This window comes from Mustela nivalis (genome assembly GCF_964662115.1).
Source record: "Mustela nivalis genome assembly, chromosome: 2".
Taxonomy (NCBI): Eukaryota; Metazoa; Chordata; class Mammalia; order Carnivora; family Mustelidae; genus Mustela; species Mustela nivalis.
The window spans coordinates 178,303,830-178,318,354 of NC_139021.1; the positions used below are offsets into that span (position 1 = coordinate 178,303,830).

At 50.6% G+C, this 14,525-nt stretch overlaps 1 protein-coding gene across 1 annotated transcript in view; it reads left to right on the forward strand.

Annotated features, from left to right (window-relative positions):
- DMBT1 (deleted in malignant brain tumors 1) overlaps positions 1-14,525 on the forward strand; it is a 64,986-nt gene that overhangs the window by 16,861 nt on the left and 33,600 nt on the right. The window contains exons 2-14 of the mRNA XM_082720008.1: positions 1,150-1,179; positions 2,010-2,054; positions 2,821-3,144; positions 4,077-4,106; positions 5,194-5,238; positions 5,999-6,322; positions 7,711-7,740; positions 8,586-8,630; positions 9,385-9,708; positions 11,521-11,550; positions 12,361-12,405; positions 13,148-13,471; positions 13,908-13,934. Coding sequence (XP_082576134.1) covers positions 1,150-1,179; positions 2,010-2,054; positions 2,821-3,144; positions 4,077-4,106; positions 5,194-5,238; positions 5,999-6,322; positions 7,711-7,740; positions 8,586-8,630; positions 9,385-9,708; positions 11,521-11,550; positions 12,361-12,405; positions 13,148-13,471; positions 13,908-13,934 — 1,623 coding nt within the window. The remainder of the gene's footprint in view (positions 1-1,149; positions 1,180-2,009; positions 2,055-2,820; positions 3,145-4,076; positions 4,107-5,193; positions 5,239-5,998; positions 6,323-7,710; positions 7,741-8,585; positions 8,631-9,384; positions 9,709-11,520; positions 11,551-12,360; positions 12,406-13,147; positions 13,472-13,907; positions 13,935-14,525) is intronic.

The following is a 14,525-nucleotide window of genomic DNA, read 5'->3' on the forward strand; positions in this document are numbered from 1 at the left end:
ACCATATATGATGACAGCTGGGGCTCCAATGATGCCAATGTGGTCTGTAGGCAGTTGGGCTGTAGCTGGGCCATGTCAGCCCCAGGAAGTGCCCAGTTTGGTCAAGGCTCAGGGCCAATTGTGCTGGACAACGTGCGCTGCTCTGGGCATGAGTCCTACCTGTGGAGCTGCGCTCACAATGGCTAGAACTCCCACAACTAGAGCCATGGAGAAGATGCTGGTGTCATCTGCTCATGACACCAGGTGGGGATGAAATATACCATTATCTCCCTCTGAGATTATCTTCAACGGGAAGAAACACACTACCCTTGATAAGACCCACATCCAACCGTTTCTGAGGTATTCCATGAATCCCAAGGTTTCCTGGTAGCAGCTGGCTACTGAGTGCAATGGAAAGGAAAGTGTTGGGTCACTGTCCTCCCTATTTGGCCAACAGAAAAGAACCAATATCACTTGGTAGCAACATGGCATACTGGGGGAAAGGGCCATCCACTATTTACTGAACAGAAATGGTAGGATCATGTATTCTGCCAATACCCCTCTTCCCAGGGACTGATGATCAGGCACAACTTTGGGAACACAATTGGAAAATAAACCACCTTCCCTTCTTCATGGTTGTATTCCTCTGGGTCCTCCATGAAGCTGACTCAGAAAACAGGATTGCAGTCTACACTGTGAATTTGGGAGGGCTATAAAGAGCAGTTCAGAAGTAGGGAATGGCAGGTCGCTGGAACATAGAAAGCTAATGAGTCTGATGTAAATGTGGAGTGTGAGCCTGGCCCACTTCAAGAAAGCTTGTGAAGCCTGTGAGCATTGCACCTGGGCTGGTGGAATTTGGCTCCTTCTAAACTAACTGCCCTGAATTATTCTTGTTGCTCCTTTACAGAGGGAAAGCTATGTCTTTGATAGTCCATGCTGGCCTGGCAGGGATATTCCTCCTCCTGGAACCGTAGTACTAAGGCCCAGCAAGGCAAGCAATGGGAGGGTAGAGCTCCCAGAGGACTGAGGGATTCAGGGCGGGCTCTGGCTCTGTCCACCCAAAGGCATGTGGAAGTGTGATCTCAGGTGGTATTCACTGAGTTTCTTCAACCTTTGGTCCACTTGGGGCACCTGTGTGCTGTGTGTCTGACTCTTGATTCTTTCTCTCAGCTGCATGGACTCAGTCCACACTTCAGACAGGTGAGTCCTCTGCCACCCCACTGGGGCTCTTCTCTCCCACCCCCCCTTCTTCAGTCAGGCTGGTCAACCCGCTGCTCTTTGTGAAACTTGTGGACACTTGAATTTTCCCCACTGTCACTGAGATGCTGGCAGATGGTTCTTAAGTAGCTGTGGGATTTCCAAGAGTCTCACCTTCCCATGAGTCTATGAGATTTCATCTAGTATATGGAAACTGTCCCAAGAGATGGCAGCCTGCAGTTTCAGAGAACTGGCCCATGTGCCATGAATCTCAGCTCTCATGTCATCCGGGCTGATAGGTTGAGTGGGAGAAAGGATGCTGAGGACCACCTACGTTCTCATGAAGAGCACCAGGGCAGGCTGGCTCCTATCCTGGGCTCAATGCTTGCAATAGCCTCAAGTTACTTGGACACAGATGTGCATCCAACGAGGCAGGAACAGCAGTTGCAGGGGATGGGACTGTCAGAGGTGATGGAGGTGCTCTAGGAACTGGGATATCTAGTTGGATCTGTAGTGACCCTCAGTGCACCTGAATCTTTTCTTCAAGCACCCTATGTACCAAAGCCCTCAGATCTACATGAGTCAAGAGAGACGGGTGGTAAAAGTTTTCTATGGGAAAAAAGAACATGCCAGGCTTAGAGATGTGGAGGCACCTGGCTGACCTCCCGATAGCCTTTGTCCCAAAAAGATTAGAGCAGGAGACTTGCACAGCCCACCCTTTGGGAAGGTGGCAGGAATGCAGTTGGGCAAGTGTCATGGTGCCTGTGACAAATGGTTTTCAGAAAATGCTTATCATGTTTAACTCTGAGTTTTACCTTTCTTGCCCTATGCAGGCACCACCTGGTTCACTACCACTGCAGCTTCAAACACAGAATTCGGTAAATATTTCAGTCCACCCTCCCAGGATCATTCTCAGCTTCTAGATAAAGCTTGGGTTTGGAAGTGACAGGAGGCATCACACAATATGTCCTTCCCTATCCTCCTCCTTGTGTGTATATGTGTGTGTGTGTGTGTGTGTGTGTGTATAGCTGGGGGATAAAGAGAGAAGTCTCTGAAGATTAGATCTGGGGTCTGATCTAAGATGGTGGCCCACAGATTCCATTGGGATGCTGGGCTCACGTTAACAAAGGTCCTCCCTCAGGTGCTCAGTATAAGCACAGGAGGCCTCTTGAGGACTGCTGGGTCCACGCTGGTCTTCTGGCTCCCAGGCAATGGGTTTGAGAATCGAGAAGAGGAGGGCCATGTGCTGGGCTGGCACCTCTCCTCCTGAGGGGCAATACGTCCTGGGATGTTGGCAGAACTAAGCATACCACAGAAGGCAATAAGTTGCCCATTGATACACGGGTCCCGTCATACCCCAGTGGCTGTAGAGCTGCATGTTGAGTGTTCCCAGGGCAGATTAGGCTGGTCCACCCCCTCACCTCCATCCAAGTCATGGGGTTCTTTACAGTGGAGCATCCTCAGCCTTGAGCTGATGGGATATCTTTGCTCTTTTTCCTGTGGTGAAGATTGACCTCTGGCATGTTGAAGGTCACTACCTGCCCAGAGGATTAGGCCAGGAAGAAGCCCTTGGGTCTTACAAATGTTCTAAGCTTATGACCTTGAGATAGACATGAAGGGGGTTTTCTTTTCTTCATCCCTCAGGGACTGATTCAGAATTGGCCCTGAGGCTGGTGAACGGAGGTGACCGTTGTCAGGGTCGTGTAGAGATCCTGTACCGAGGCTCCTGGGGCACTGTGTGTGATGACGACTGGGACACCAATGATGCCAATGTGGTCTGTAGGCAGCTTGAGTGTGGCTGGGCCATGTCAGCCCCCGGAAGTGCCCGGTTTGGTCAAGGCTCAGGGCCAATTGTCCTAGACAATGTGCGCTGCTCTGGCCATGAGTCCTATCTGTGGAGCTGCCCTCACAATGGCTGGAACTCACACAACTGTGGCCATGGAGAAGATGCCGGTGTCATCTGCTCAGGTGGGATGAAATAGACCCATATCCCTCTCTGAGATGGTCTTGGATGGGAGGAAACACACTACCCACAAAAAGGCCCACATCCCATCCTCTCTGAGGTATTCTGTGCCTCCCAAGCTTTTCTGCAGGCATCAGGTTACTGAGTACAATGGAAAGACCCTACTGAGTAGGGTCTGCTGTCCTTCCATATTTGGCCAATAGAGAAGGGCAATATCACTTGGCAACAACATGGCATACTGGGGGAAAGGGCCATCCACTATCCAGTGAGCAGAAAAAAATGGGTCTCTTCCTTCTTGGTAGGATCATCTATTCTGCTCACATCTCTCTTCCCAGGGCCTGATTATCAAGGCACAACTTTTGGGTAATGGTTGGAACATAAACCACCTTCCCTCCTTTATGGTTGTATTCTTCTGAGTCCTCCATGAAGCCGACTCAGAAAAGAGGATAGCATTCTATACTGTGAACTGGAGAGGGCCATGAAGAGCAGTAGGTACTGGGGAAGGTACAAGGAATGGCAGCTCACTACTACATGGAATGATAAAGATACACATAGGAATGTGGGGCTTGGATTGACCCTCTACAGAAACCCTGAAAAACTTTGTGAAGCCCAATAGCACTGTACTTGGCTCCTTCTAAACTAATTGCCCCAAATCATTCTTATTGCTCCTGTACAGAGGGAACGCTATGTCTTTGATAGTCTGTCCTGGGCCTGCAGGGCTATTCCTCCTCCTGGGACAGTAGTACTAAGGCCCAGCAAGGCAAGCAATGGGAGGGTGGGGCTCCCAGAGGACTGAGGGATTCAGAGCGGGCTCTGGCTCTGTCCACCCAAAGGCATGTGGAAGTGTGATCTCAGGTGGTATTCACTGAGTTTCTTCAACATTTGGTTCACTTGGGGCACGTGTGCTGTGTGTCTGACTCTTGTTTCTTTCTCTCAGCTGCTTGGCCTCAGTCCACAATCCAGCCAGGTAAGTCCTCGGCTACCATCCTCAGGCTATTATCTCCCACCTACTCTACTTCCGTCAAGCTAGTCAAACCACAGCTCTTTGTAGATCCTGTGGACACTTTATGTTCCCCACTGTCACTGAGATCCTGGAAATTCTTTTTTCTTTCTTTCTTTCTTTTTTTTAAAGATTTTTATTTATTTGTCAGAGACAGAGAGAGAGTGAGCAAGCACAGGCAGACAGAGAGGCAGGCAGAGGCAGAGGGAGAAGCAGGCTCCCTGCCGAGCAAGGAGCCTGATGTGGGACTCCATCCCAGGACCCTGGGATCATGAACTGAGCCGAAGGCAGCTGCTTAACCAACTGAGCCACCCAGGCGTCCTGATCCTGGCAATTCTTAACTAGATGTGGGATTCACAAGAGTCTTAACTGGATGTGAGATTCCCAAGAGTGTCACCTTCCCATGAGTCCATGAAGTTCCATCCAGTATGGGGAAACTGTCCCAATAAATGGCTTCCTGCGGTTTCAGAGAACTGGCCCATGCACCATGAATCTCAGCTCTCGTGTAGTCCGGGTGGATAGGTTGAGTGGGAGAATGGATGCTGAGGACTGTCACCTTCCTACCAAAGAGCCACCAGGGCAGGCTAGCTCCTATCCCTGTGTCAGGGACAGCCCCCAATTCCTTTGACACAGATGTGCTTCTAACGAGGCAGGGGCAGCAGTTGCAAGGGAATGGAGTGTCCCAGGTGTTGGAGGTGCTCTAGGTCCTGAGAGAGCCATTTGGCTCCATGGTCACCCTCAACACCCCTCACTCTTTACTCCAAGTTTTGCTATGCCAAAGCCCTCAGATCTACATGAGTCAAGGGAGACGCGTGGCAAATGTTTTCTATGGGATAAAAGAGCAAGCCAGGCTTAGAGATGTGGAGGTACCTGGTTGGCCTCCCCAATGCCTTTGTCCCAGAAAAGCTAGTAGAGCAGGAGACTTGAACAGCCCACCCAGGGAGAATGTGGCAGGATTCAGATGGACAGCTGTCATAACGCCTGCCACATGTGGTTTTCACAAAATGCTTTCCATGCTATCTAACTGTGGTCTTTCCTTTCTTGCCCTATACAGACACCACCTGGTTCACGACCACCACAGCTTCAACCACAGATTTTGGTAAATATTTTGTCCACCCTCCCAGGATCATTCTCAGCTTCTACAAAAAGCTTGGGTTTGGAAACAACAGGAGGCATCTCATGATGTGTCCTTCCCTAACCTTCTCCCTGTGTGTGTGTGTGTGTGTGTGTGTGTGTGAGTGTGTTTGCATGTGTGTAGCTGGGGGATAGAGAAAATTCCCTGAAGAACAGATCCGGGGTCTGATCTTACAGGGCGGCCCTCTGATTCCATTGAGATCCTGGGCTCAGGTTCAGTAAAGATCCTCCCCTAGGTGCTCAGTGTAAGTCCTGGAGGCCTCTCTAGGACTGCTGGAAGCATGCTGGTCTCATGACTCCCAGGCCATGTGTTTGAGCCCTGAGAAGAGGAGGGCCATGTGCTGGGATGGCACCTCTCATCGCAAGGGGCATCACCTCCTGGGATGTTGGCAGAAACAAGTCAGCATGCCATGGAAGGCAGTAAGTTGCCCATTCATGCACAGGTCCTGTCATGCCTAAGTAGCTGTAGAGCTCCATGCTGGCTTGTCCACCCCCTCACCTCTATCCAGGTCATGGGGTGCTTCTTTCAGTAGAGCATCCTCAGCCTTGAGCTGATGGGATGTCTCCGCTCTTTTACTGTGGTAAAGATTAACCTCTGGGCATGTTGAAAGGTCAAAACCTGCCCAGGGGACTTAGGCCAGGAACAAACTCTTGGACCTTACAAATTTCTTAGCTTATGATCTTGAGATATACTCAGAGGGGGTGTTCTATTCTTTATTCCTCAGGGACTGATTCAGGTTTTGCCCTGAGGCTGGTGAACGGAGGTGACCGTTGTCAGGGTCGTGTAGAGATCCTGTACCGAGGCTCCTGGGGCACCGTGTGTGATGACGACTGGGACACCAATGATGCCAATGTGGTCTGTAGGCAGCTTGAGTGTGGCTGGGCCATGTCAGCCCCCAGAAGTGCCCGGTTTGGTCAAGGCTCAGGGCCAATTGTCCTAGACAATGTGCGCTGCTCTGGCCATGAGTCCTACCTGTGGAGCTGCCCTCACAGTGGCTGGAACTCACACAACTGTGGCCATGGAGAAGATGCCGGTGTCATCTGCTCAGGTGGGATGAAATAGACCCATATCCCTCTCTGAGATGGTCTTGGATGGGAGGAAACACACTACCCACAAAAAGGCCCACATCCCATCCTCTCTGAGGTATTCTGTGCCTCCCAAGCTTTTCTGCAGGCATCAGGTTACTGAGTACAATGGAAAGACCCTACTGAGTAGGGTCTGCTGTCCTTCCATATTTGGCCAATAGAGAAGGGCAATATCACTTGGCAACAACATGGCATACTGGGGGAAAGGGCCATCTACTATCCAGCGAGCAGAAAAAAATGGGTCTCTTCCTTCTTGGTAGGATCATCTGCTCTGCCCACACCACTCGTCCCAGGGCCTGATTATCAAGGCATAACTTTGGGAGTACGCTTGAAACATAAACCACTTTCTGTCCTTTATGGTTGTATTCTTCTGGGTCCTCCATGAAGCTGACTCAGAGAACAGGACTGCAGTCAACGCCGAATTTCAGTGGGCTGTAAGCAGCAGTACAGTACTGGGGAAGGTACAAGGAATGGCAGCTCACTACTGATGAATTTCTAGAATAAAAGTGAGGCTCAGTTGGGTGGAGGACCTGAGCCGATGACCAAGAACAAATTCTTGAGATATCTTTGGTAAAAAATGGTGGTTTATTGTAGCCTGGGGACAGGTCCTGTAGGCAAAAAGAGCTGCTGCCACCGGGTTGTGAGAGGTGGCCGATATGTAGGATGGGGTTGGGGAGGTAAGGAAATGGGAGGTTTCAATAGAACTTTCATAACTAAAGAGGACCTACAAGATATTGGATACCAGAGGCCTTGTCATTGTCAAGGTCTTTCCCCCCTTTTTAGCAAGCTATTAACATTAAGATAGTTGGGAGATTCCTAAAGAATGTCACATATGTCCCACCCAGGAGTGGGGGTGGGGAAATGTTGCAGGGTGTCAGCTTTTGATTTGTCCTTTGCCAGGCTTCTGTTCCCTCATCATTGTACATGGAATGCTAAAGAAACACATAGGAATATGAGGCTTGGATTGACCCTTTAGAGAAACCCTAAACCTTATGTACCTTGAGAGCAGTGTACCTGGTCAGGTGGAACTGGGGTACTTCTAGACTAACTGCCCCAATTCATTCTTGATGTTTCTATGCAAAGGGAATACAATGTCTTTGATGGCCTGTCCAGGACGGGCAGGGACATTCCCATACCTGGAACACCAACCCTCTGGCCCACCAAAGCAGGCAGTATCAGCAGGACAGAGGGTGGGGCTCCCAGAGGATTGAGGGATTCAGGGCGGGCCCTGGCTCTGTCTACCTGAGGGCGTAGAAACATGACTCAGGTGGTATATTCTGAGTTTCTTCAAACTTTGGTCAGGCTGGGGCAGCTGTGTGCTGTGTGACTGACTCTTGTTTCCTTCTCTCAGCTGCTCGGCCTCAGTCCACAATCCAGCCAGGTGAGTCCTCGGCCACCCCACTCAGGCTTTTCTCTCCCACCTACTCTACTTCCATCATGCTAGTCAAACTACAGCTCTTCGTAGAACCTGTGGACTTTTAATGTTCCCCACTGTCACTGAGACCCTGGCAGATCGTAACTAGATGTGGGATTCACAAGAGTCTTAACTGGATGTGGGATTCCCAAGTGTCACCTTCCCATGAGTTTCATCCAGTATGTGGAAACTGTCTCAAAGAGATGGCAGCCTGTAGTTTCAGAGAACCAGCCCATGTGCCATGAATCTCAGCTCTCATACAATCTGGGCTGAGAGGCTGAGTGGGAGAATGGACTCTGAGGACTGCCAACGTCCTCCTGAAGAGCGACCAGGACAGTCTGGCTCTTGTCCCTCGCTCAGTGCTTGCAACAGCCTCAGATTCTTGGACACAGATGTGCATCCAACGAGGTAGGGACAACAGTTGCAGGGGATGGGAATCTCATAGTGATGGAGGTGCTCTAGGAACTGGGATACCTAGTTGGCTTCATGGTGACCCTTAACACCCCTGACTCTTTTCTTCAAGCCCCTGATATGCCAAAGCCCTCAGATCTACATGAATCAAGAGAGAAGGGTGGCAAACATTTTCTATGGGACAGAGGAGAAAGCCAGGCTTAGAGATGTGGAGGCACCTGGCTGATCTTCCCATCCTCTGTCCCAGAAAAGCTAGCAGAGCAGGAGACTTGCACAGCCCAAGCAGGGGGAAGATGGCAGGATGCAGATGGGCAACTTTCACAATTCCTGCCACAAATGGTTTTCACAAAATGCTTTCCATGATATCTAACTCTGGTCTTTACCTTTCTTGCCCTATACAGACACCACCTGGTTCACGACCACCACGACTTCAACCACAGAATTCGGTAAATATTTTGTCACCCTCCCAGGATCATTCTCAGCTTCTAGATAAAGCTTGGGTTTGGAAGTGACAGGAGGCATCGCATGGTGTGTCCTTCCCTATCCTCCTCCCTGTGTTTGTGTGTGTGTGCTTGTGTGTTCGCATGTGTGTAGCTAGGGGATAGAGAGAGAAGTCTTTGAAGATCAGATCCGGGGTCTGATCTTATAGGGTGGCCCACTGATTCCATGGAGATCCTGGGCTCATGTTCAGCAAAGGTCCTCCCCCAGGGGCTCAGTGTAAGCCCTGGAGGCCTCTCTAGGACTGCTGGAACCATGCTGGTCTCATCGCTCCCAGGCTATGGGGTCAAGTACTGAGAAGAGAAGGGTCATGTCCCGAGGGGCATCCCATCCTGGGATTTTGGCAGAACCAAGTTAGAATACTGTCGAAGACTCAAAGTTGTCCACTGAGGCACGGGTCCCATCATGTCCCAGTACCTGTAGAGGTCCATGCTGGGTGCTCCCAGTGTAGATGAGGCTGGTCCACTCCCTCACCTCTATCCAGGTCATGGGGTGCTTCTTTAGATTGGAGTGTCCTCAGCCTTGAGCTGATGGGTTGTCTCTGCTCTTTTACTGTGGTGAAGATTAAACTCTGGGCATGTTGAAAGGTCATTATCTGCCCAGTGGACTTAGGTCAGGTGGAAGCCCTTGGACCTTACAAATGTTTTAAGCTTATGAGCTTGAGACAGACACGAAGGGGGATTTCTCTTCTTTATCCCACAGGGACTGATTCAGGTTTGGCCCTGAGGCTGGTGAACGGAGGTGACCGTTGTCAGGGTCGTGTGGAAGTCCTGTACCGAGGCTCTTGGGGCACCGTGTGTGATGATGACTGGGACACCAATGATGCCAATGTGGTCTGTAGGCAGCTTGAGTGTGGCTGGGCCATGTCAGCCCCCGGAAGTGCCCGGTTTGGTCAAGGCTCAGGGCCAATTGTCCTAGACAATGTGCGCTGCTCTGGCCATGAGTCCTACCTGTGGAGCTGCCCTCACAGTGGCTGGAACTCACACAACTGTGGCCATGGAGAAGATGCTGGTGTCATCTGCTCAGGTGGGGATAAAATAGACCCATATCTCTCTCTGAGATGGTCTTGGTTGGGAAGAAATACACTACCCACAATAAGACCCACATCCAACCCTCTCTGAGGGATCCTTGTTTCCCAAGTTTTCCTGGAGGCATCAGGCTACTGAGTACAATGGAAAGGGAAGTATAGGTTCTGCTGTCCTTCCCTTTTTGGCCAACAGGGAAGGGCCATTATCATTTGGCAACAACATAGCATTCTGGGAGAAAGGGCCATCCACTATCCAGTCAGCAGAAAAAATTTTCTCTTCCTTCTTGGTAGGATCATTTGCTCTGCCCACACCCCTGTTCTCAGGGCCTGATAATGATGAAGTTCTAGAATAAAGGTGAGGTTCGGTGGGCTGAGGTCTGGAGCTGATGACAAAGAAAGAATTCTTGAGACATCTTTGGTGCAAAATGGTGGTTTATTAAAGCATGGGGACAGGACCCATGGGCAGAAAGTGCTGCTGTCCCAGGGTCCTGAGGGTTAATAGGTTATGTACCTTGGAGTAGAGAGGAGGTAAGGAAAAGGAGGTTTCAATAGACTTTCATATGCTAAAGACGACCTACAAGATACAGGATACCAGAGGCCTTGCCATTGCCAAGGTCATATTGCCCTCTAGCGATGTCTTAACATTCAGATGGGTGGGAGATTCCTAAGAATGTCACATATGTCCCACCCAGGAATGGGGGTGGGGGAAAGTTGGAGGGTGTCAGCTTTTGCTTTGTCCTCAGTCAGCCTTCTATTCCCTCATCAATTGCCAAGGCACAACTTCTGGGAGTATCGTTGGAACATAAACCACCTTCCTCCTTCATGCTTGTATTCTTTTGGGTCCTCCATGAAGCCTACTCAGAGAACAGGATTGCAGTCAACACTGAATTTCGGGAGGCTATGAGGAGCAGTAGGGTTCTGGGGAAGGTATGGCAGCTCACTACTGATGAAGTTTGAGAATATAAGTGAGGCTAGGCTGGGTGGAGGACCAGAGCCAATGACCAAGAACAAATTCTTGAGATATCTTTGGTAAAAAATGGTGGTTTATTGTAGCCTGGGGACAGGTCCTGTAGGCAAAAAGAGCTGCTGCCACCGGGTTGTGAGGGGTGGCCGATATGTAGGATGGGGTTGGGGAGGTAAGGAAATGGGAGGTTTCAATAGAACTTTCATAACTAAAGAGGACCTACAAGATATTGGATACCAGAGGCCTTGTCATTGTCAAGGTCTTTCCCCCCTTTTTAGCAAGCTATTAACATTAAGATAGTTGGGAGATTCCTAAAGAATGTCACATATGTCCCACCCAGGAGTGGGGGTGGGGAAATGTTGCAGGGTGTCAGCTTTTGATTTGTCCTTTGCCAGGCTTCTGTTCCCTCATCATTGTACATGGAATGCTAAAGAAACACATAGGAATATGAGGCTTGGATTGACCCTTTAGAGAAACCTAAACCTTATGTACCTTGGGAGCAGTGTACCTGGTCAGGTGGAACTGGGGTACTTCTAGACTAACTGCCCCAATTCATTCTTGATGTTTCTATGCAAAGGGAACACAATGCCTTTGATGGCCCGTCTAGGACAGGCAGGGGCGTTCGACCTTCTGGAACACCAACCCTCTGGCCCACCAAAGCAGGCAGTATCAGCAGGACAGAGGGTGGGGCTCCCAGAGGATTGAGGGATTCAGGGCAGGCCCTGACTCTGTCCACCTGAGGGCATGAGAAACATGATCCTAGGTGGTATATGCTGAGTTGCTTCAACATTTGGTCAGGCTGGGGCAGCTGTGTGCTGTGTGATTGACTCTTGTTTCTTTCTCTCAGCTGCTTGGCCTCAGTCCACAATCCAGCCAGGTGAGTCATCAGCCACCCCACTCAGGCTTTTCTCTGCCACCCACCCTTCTATCACACTGGTAAAACCACTGCTGTTCGTAGAACCTGTGGACTTTTAATGTTCCCCACTGTAACTGAGATCCTGGCAATTCTTAACTGGATGGGGGATTCCCAAGAGTGTCACCTTCCCATGAGTTCATGAAGTTCCATCCAGTATGTGGAAACTGTCCCAAGAGATGGCTGTCTGTGGTTTCAGAGAACTGGACCCATGCACCATGAATCTCAGCTCTCATGTAATCAGGGGTTAAGTTGAGTGAGAGAACGGATGCTGAGGCTGGCGCCTTCCTACCAAAGAGCCACCAAGGCAGGCTGACTCTTGTCCCTGGGTCAGGGACAGCCCCCGATTCCTTTGAAATAGATGTGCTTCCAAAGAGGCAGGGACAGCAGTTGCAAGGGATGGGAGTGTCACAGATGGTGGAGATGCTCTATGTACTGAGAGAGCTATTGGGCTCCACAGGGACCCTCAACACCCCTGACTCTTTCCGCCAAGCTTTTGCTATGCCAAAGCCCTCAGATCTACATGAGTCAAGCGAGAGACATGGCAAACGTTTTCTACAGGACAAAAGAGCAAGCCAGGCTTAGAGATGTGGAGGCACCTGGTTGGCTTCCCCAGTGCCTTTGTCGTGGAAAAGCTAGTAGAGCAGGAAACTAGAAGAGGGGAGTGTGGCAGGGTGCAGATGGAAAACGTTCACAATGCCTGCCACAAATGGTTTTCCCAAAATGCTTTCCGTGCTGTCTAACTCTGGTCTTTACGGTTCTTACCGTATACAGACACCACCTGGTTCACCACCACTGCAGCTTCAACCACAGATTTCGGTAAGTATTTCATCGACCCTCCCAGGATCATTTTCAGCTTCTAGATAAAGCTTGGGTTTGGAAGTGACAGGAGGCATCTCATGGTGTGTCCTTCCATAACCTCCTTCTTCTGTGTGTGTGTGTGCGTGTGTGTGCGTGTGTGTTGCTGGGGGATAGAGAGAAGTCTCTGAAGATCAAATCCCGGGTCTCATCTTACAGGGTGGCCCACTGATTCCATGGGGATCCTGGGCTCATGTTCAGCAAAGGTCCTCCCCCAGGGGCTCCGTGGAAGCCCTGGAGGCCTCTCTAGGACTGCTGGAACTATGCTGGTCTTGTGGCTCCCAGGCCATGGGGTCGAGCCCTGAGAAGAGGAGGGCCATGTTCAGGGGTGGTGCCTCTCTTCCCAAGGGGCAACCCTTCCTGGATGTTGGCAGAACCAAGTCTGAATGCTACGGAAGACTAGATGTTGTCCTCTGAGGCACGGGTCCCGTCATGCCCCAGTGGCTGGAGAGCTCCATGCTGGGTGTGACCAGGGCGCATTAGGCTTGTCCACACCCTCACTTCCATCCAGGTCCTGGGTTGCTTCTTTCAGTGGAGCATCCTCAACCTTGAGCTGACTGGGACGTCTCTGCTCTTCCCTGTGCTGACGATTGACCTTTGTGCCCAGGGGATTAGTTCGGGATCAAGCCTTGGGTCTTACAAATGTTCTAAGCTTATGAGCTTGAGAGAGACATGAGGGGGAATTCTGTTCTGGATCCCTCAGGGACTGATTCCGGTTTGGCCCTGAGGCTGGTGAACGGAGGTGACCGTTGTCAGGGCCGCGTGGAGGTCCTGTACCGAGGCTCTTGGGGCACCGTGTGTGACGACAGCTGGGACACCAATGACGCCAACGTGGTGTGCAGGCAGCTGGGCTGCGGCTGGGCCAGGTCGGCCCCCGGAAGTGCCCGGTTTGGTCAAGGCTCAGGGCCGATTGTGCTGGACGACGTGCGCTGCTCTGGGCACGAGTCTTACCTGTGGAGCTGCCCTCACAACGGCTGGAACTCGCACAACTGTGGCCATGGAGAAGATGCTGGTGTCATCTGCTCAGGTGGGTCCTCAAGATTCTGAGCCTCTACTTTGGCTTGTTAATTCCTTAGAAGAGCAATTTTCTCTCACGGTCGCTTCATCTTCCTGAGATTGCTGAAGGGCGGCCATTTTCCCTCTTAGCTTGAGAGGAATGTGCATCACTAATCTCCAACCATCCTGATGTGGCTGTGTTTCACGGGAAGACACAGCAGCATCTTTATCAGCCCGTCGAACAGACGTGTGTCAGTGGGCATAAAAGTTGTGAGAACAAATTCCTGCAGTACTTTTTTTTTTTTTTTTTGGTGGTATCCACTGTACGGCTACCATGGGACCCCTCTCTGAAAGTCTTCTTAGCGACAAGGGGTCAGGCACTCAGCATTTCCGGTTCTCCGGACCCCGTAAGGCTTCTTTCTGCACAGTCTTCCCAGAAACTGACAAGGTGTCCTCTTTTTTTGTAGGAGTACAAAGCACTGCTACTATCCCAGGTGAGTAGCTGTATCCCAGCCCAGCATGTTTCCTCTCTGGAATTTAACTCTCATGTTTCCAGAAACTAAAGAAGAGGTCTGGCCCTTCTCTTGGAGGACTCTAGTATTTGTTACAGTGACCAGCTGCGTCCCCAGGGCTTTGGCTCCAACTTAGCTTAGCCTCAGGACCCACCGGGATCCCCTGCCACTGTCCGCTGCCAGTTTTGCCAGGAGGAGCTGCAGCAGAAGGATTTTGGTCTCCTCTGCTCATTTCAGAGCAGAGCAACTGCTCAAGTCAGAATTGTGATCATTTGAGAGATAAGACAAGGAAAACGCCAACCACGGCTTCTGTGTTCAAGAATCCTATCCCGTTGGGAGAGTAATCCCCAAGGTTTCCTTTGCCCCCCAGTGAAAACATTCAGTGCCAAGTGTGTTGCGCAGGGTAGCTCCACACTCTCGCCCATCTGGGCTTTTCGCAGCGCACACTGGAATGGTCCAGGTTCTGAGAAGTGCTGCCGTCAGGAAGAGATATGTGTAGAGTTACGTTTCCTTACAACCTAATGACCATGGAATGAAAACTTTCCCAATAAAATCCTAAAATCACTTCACTTT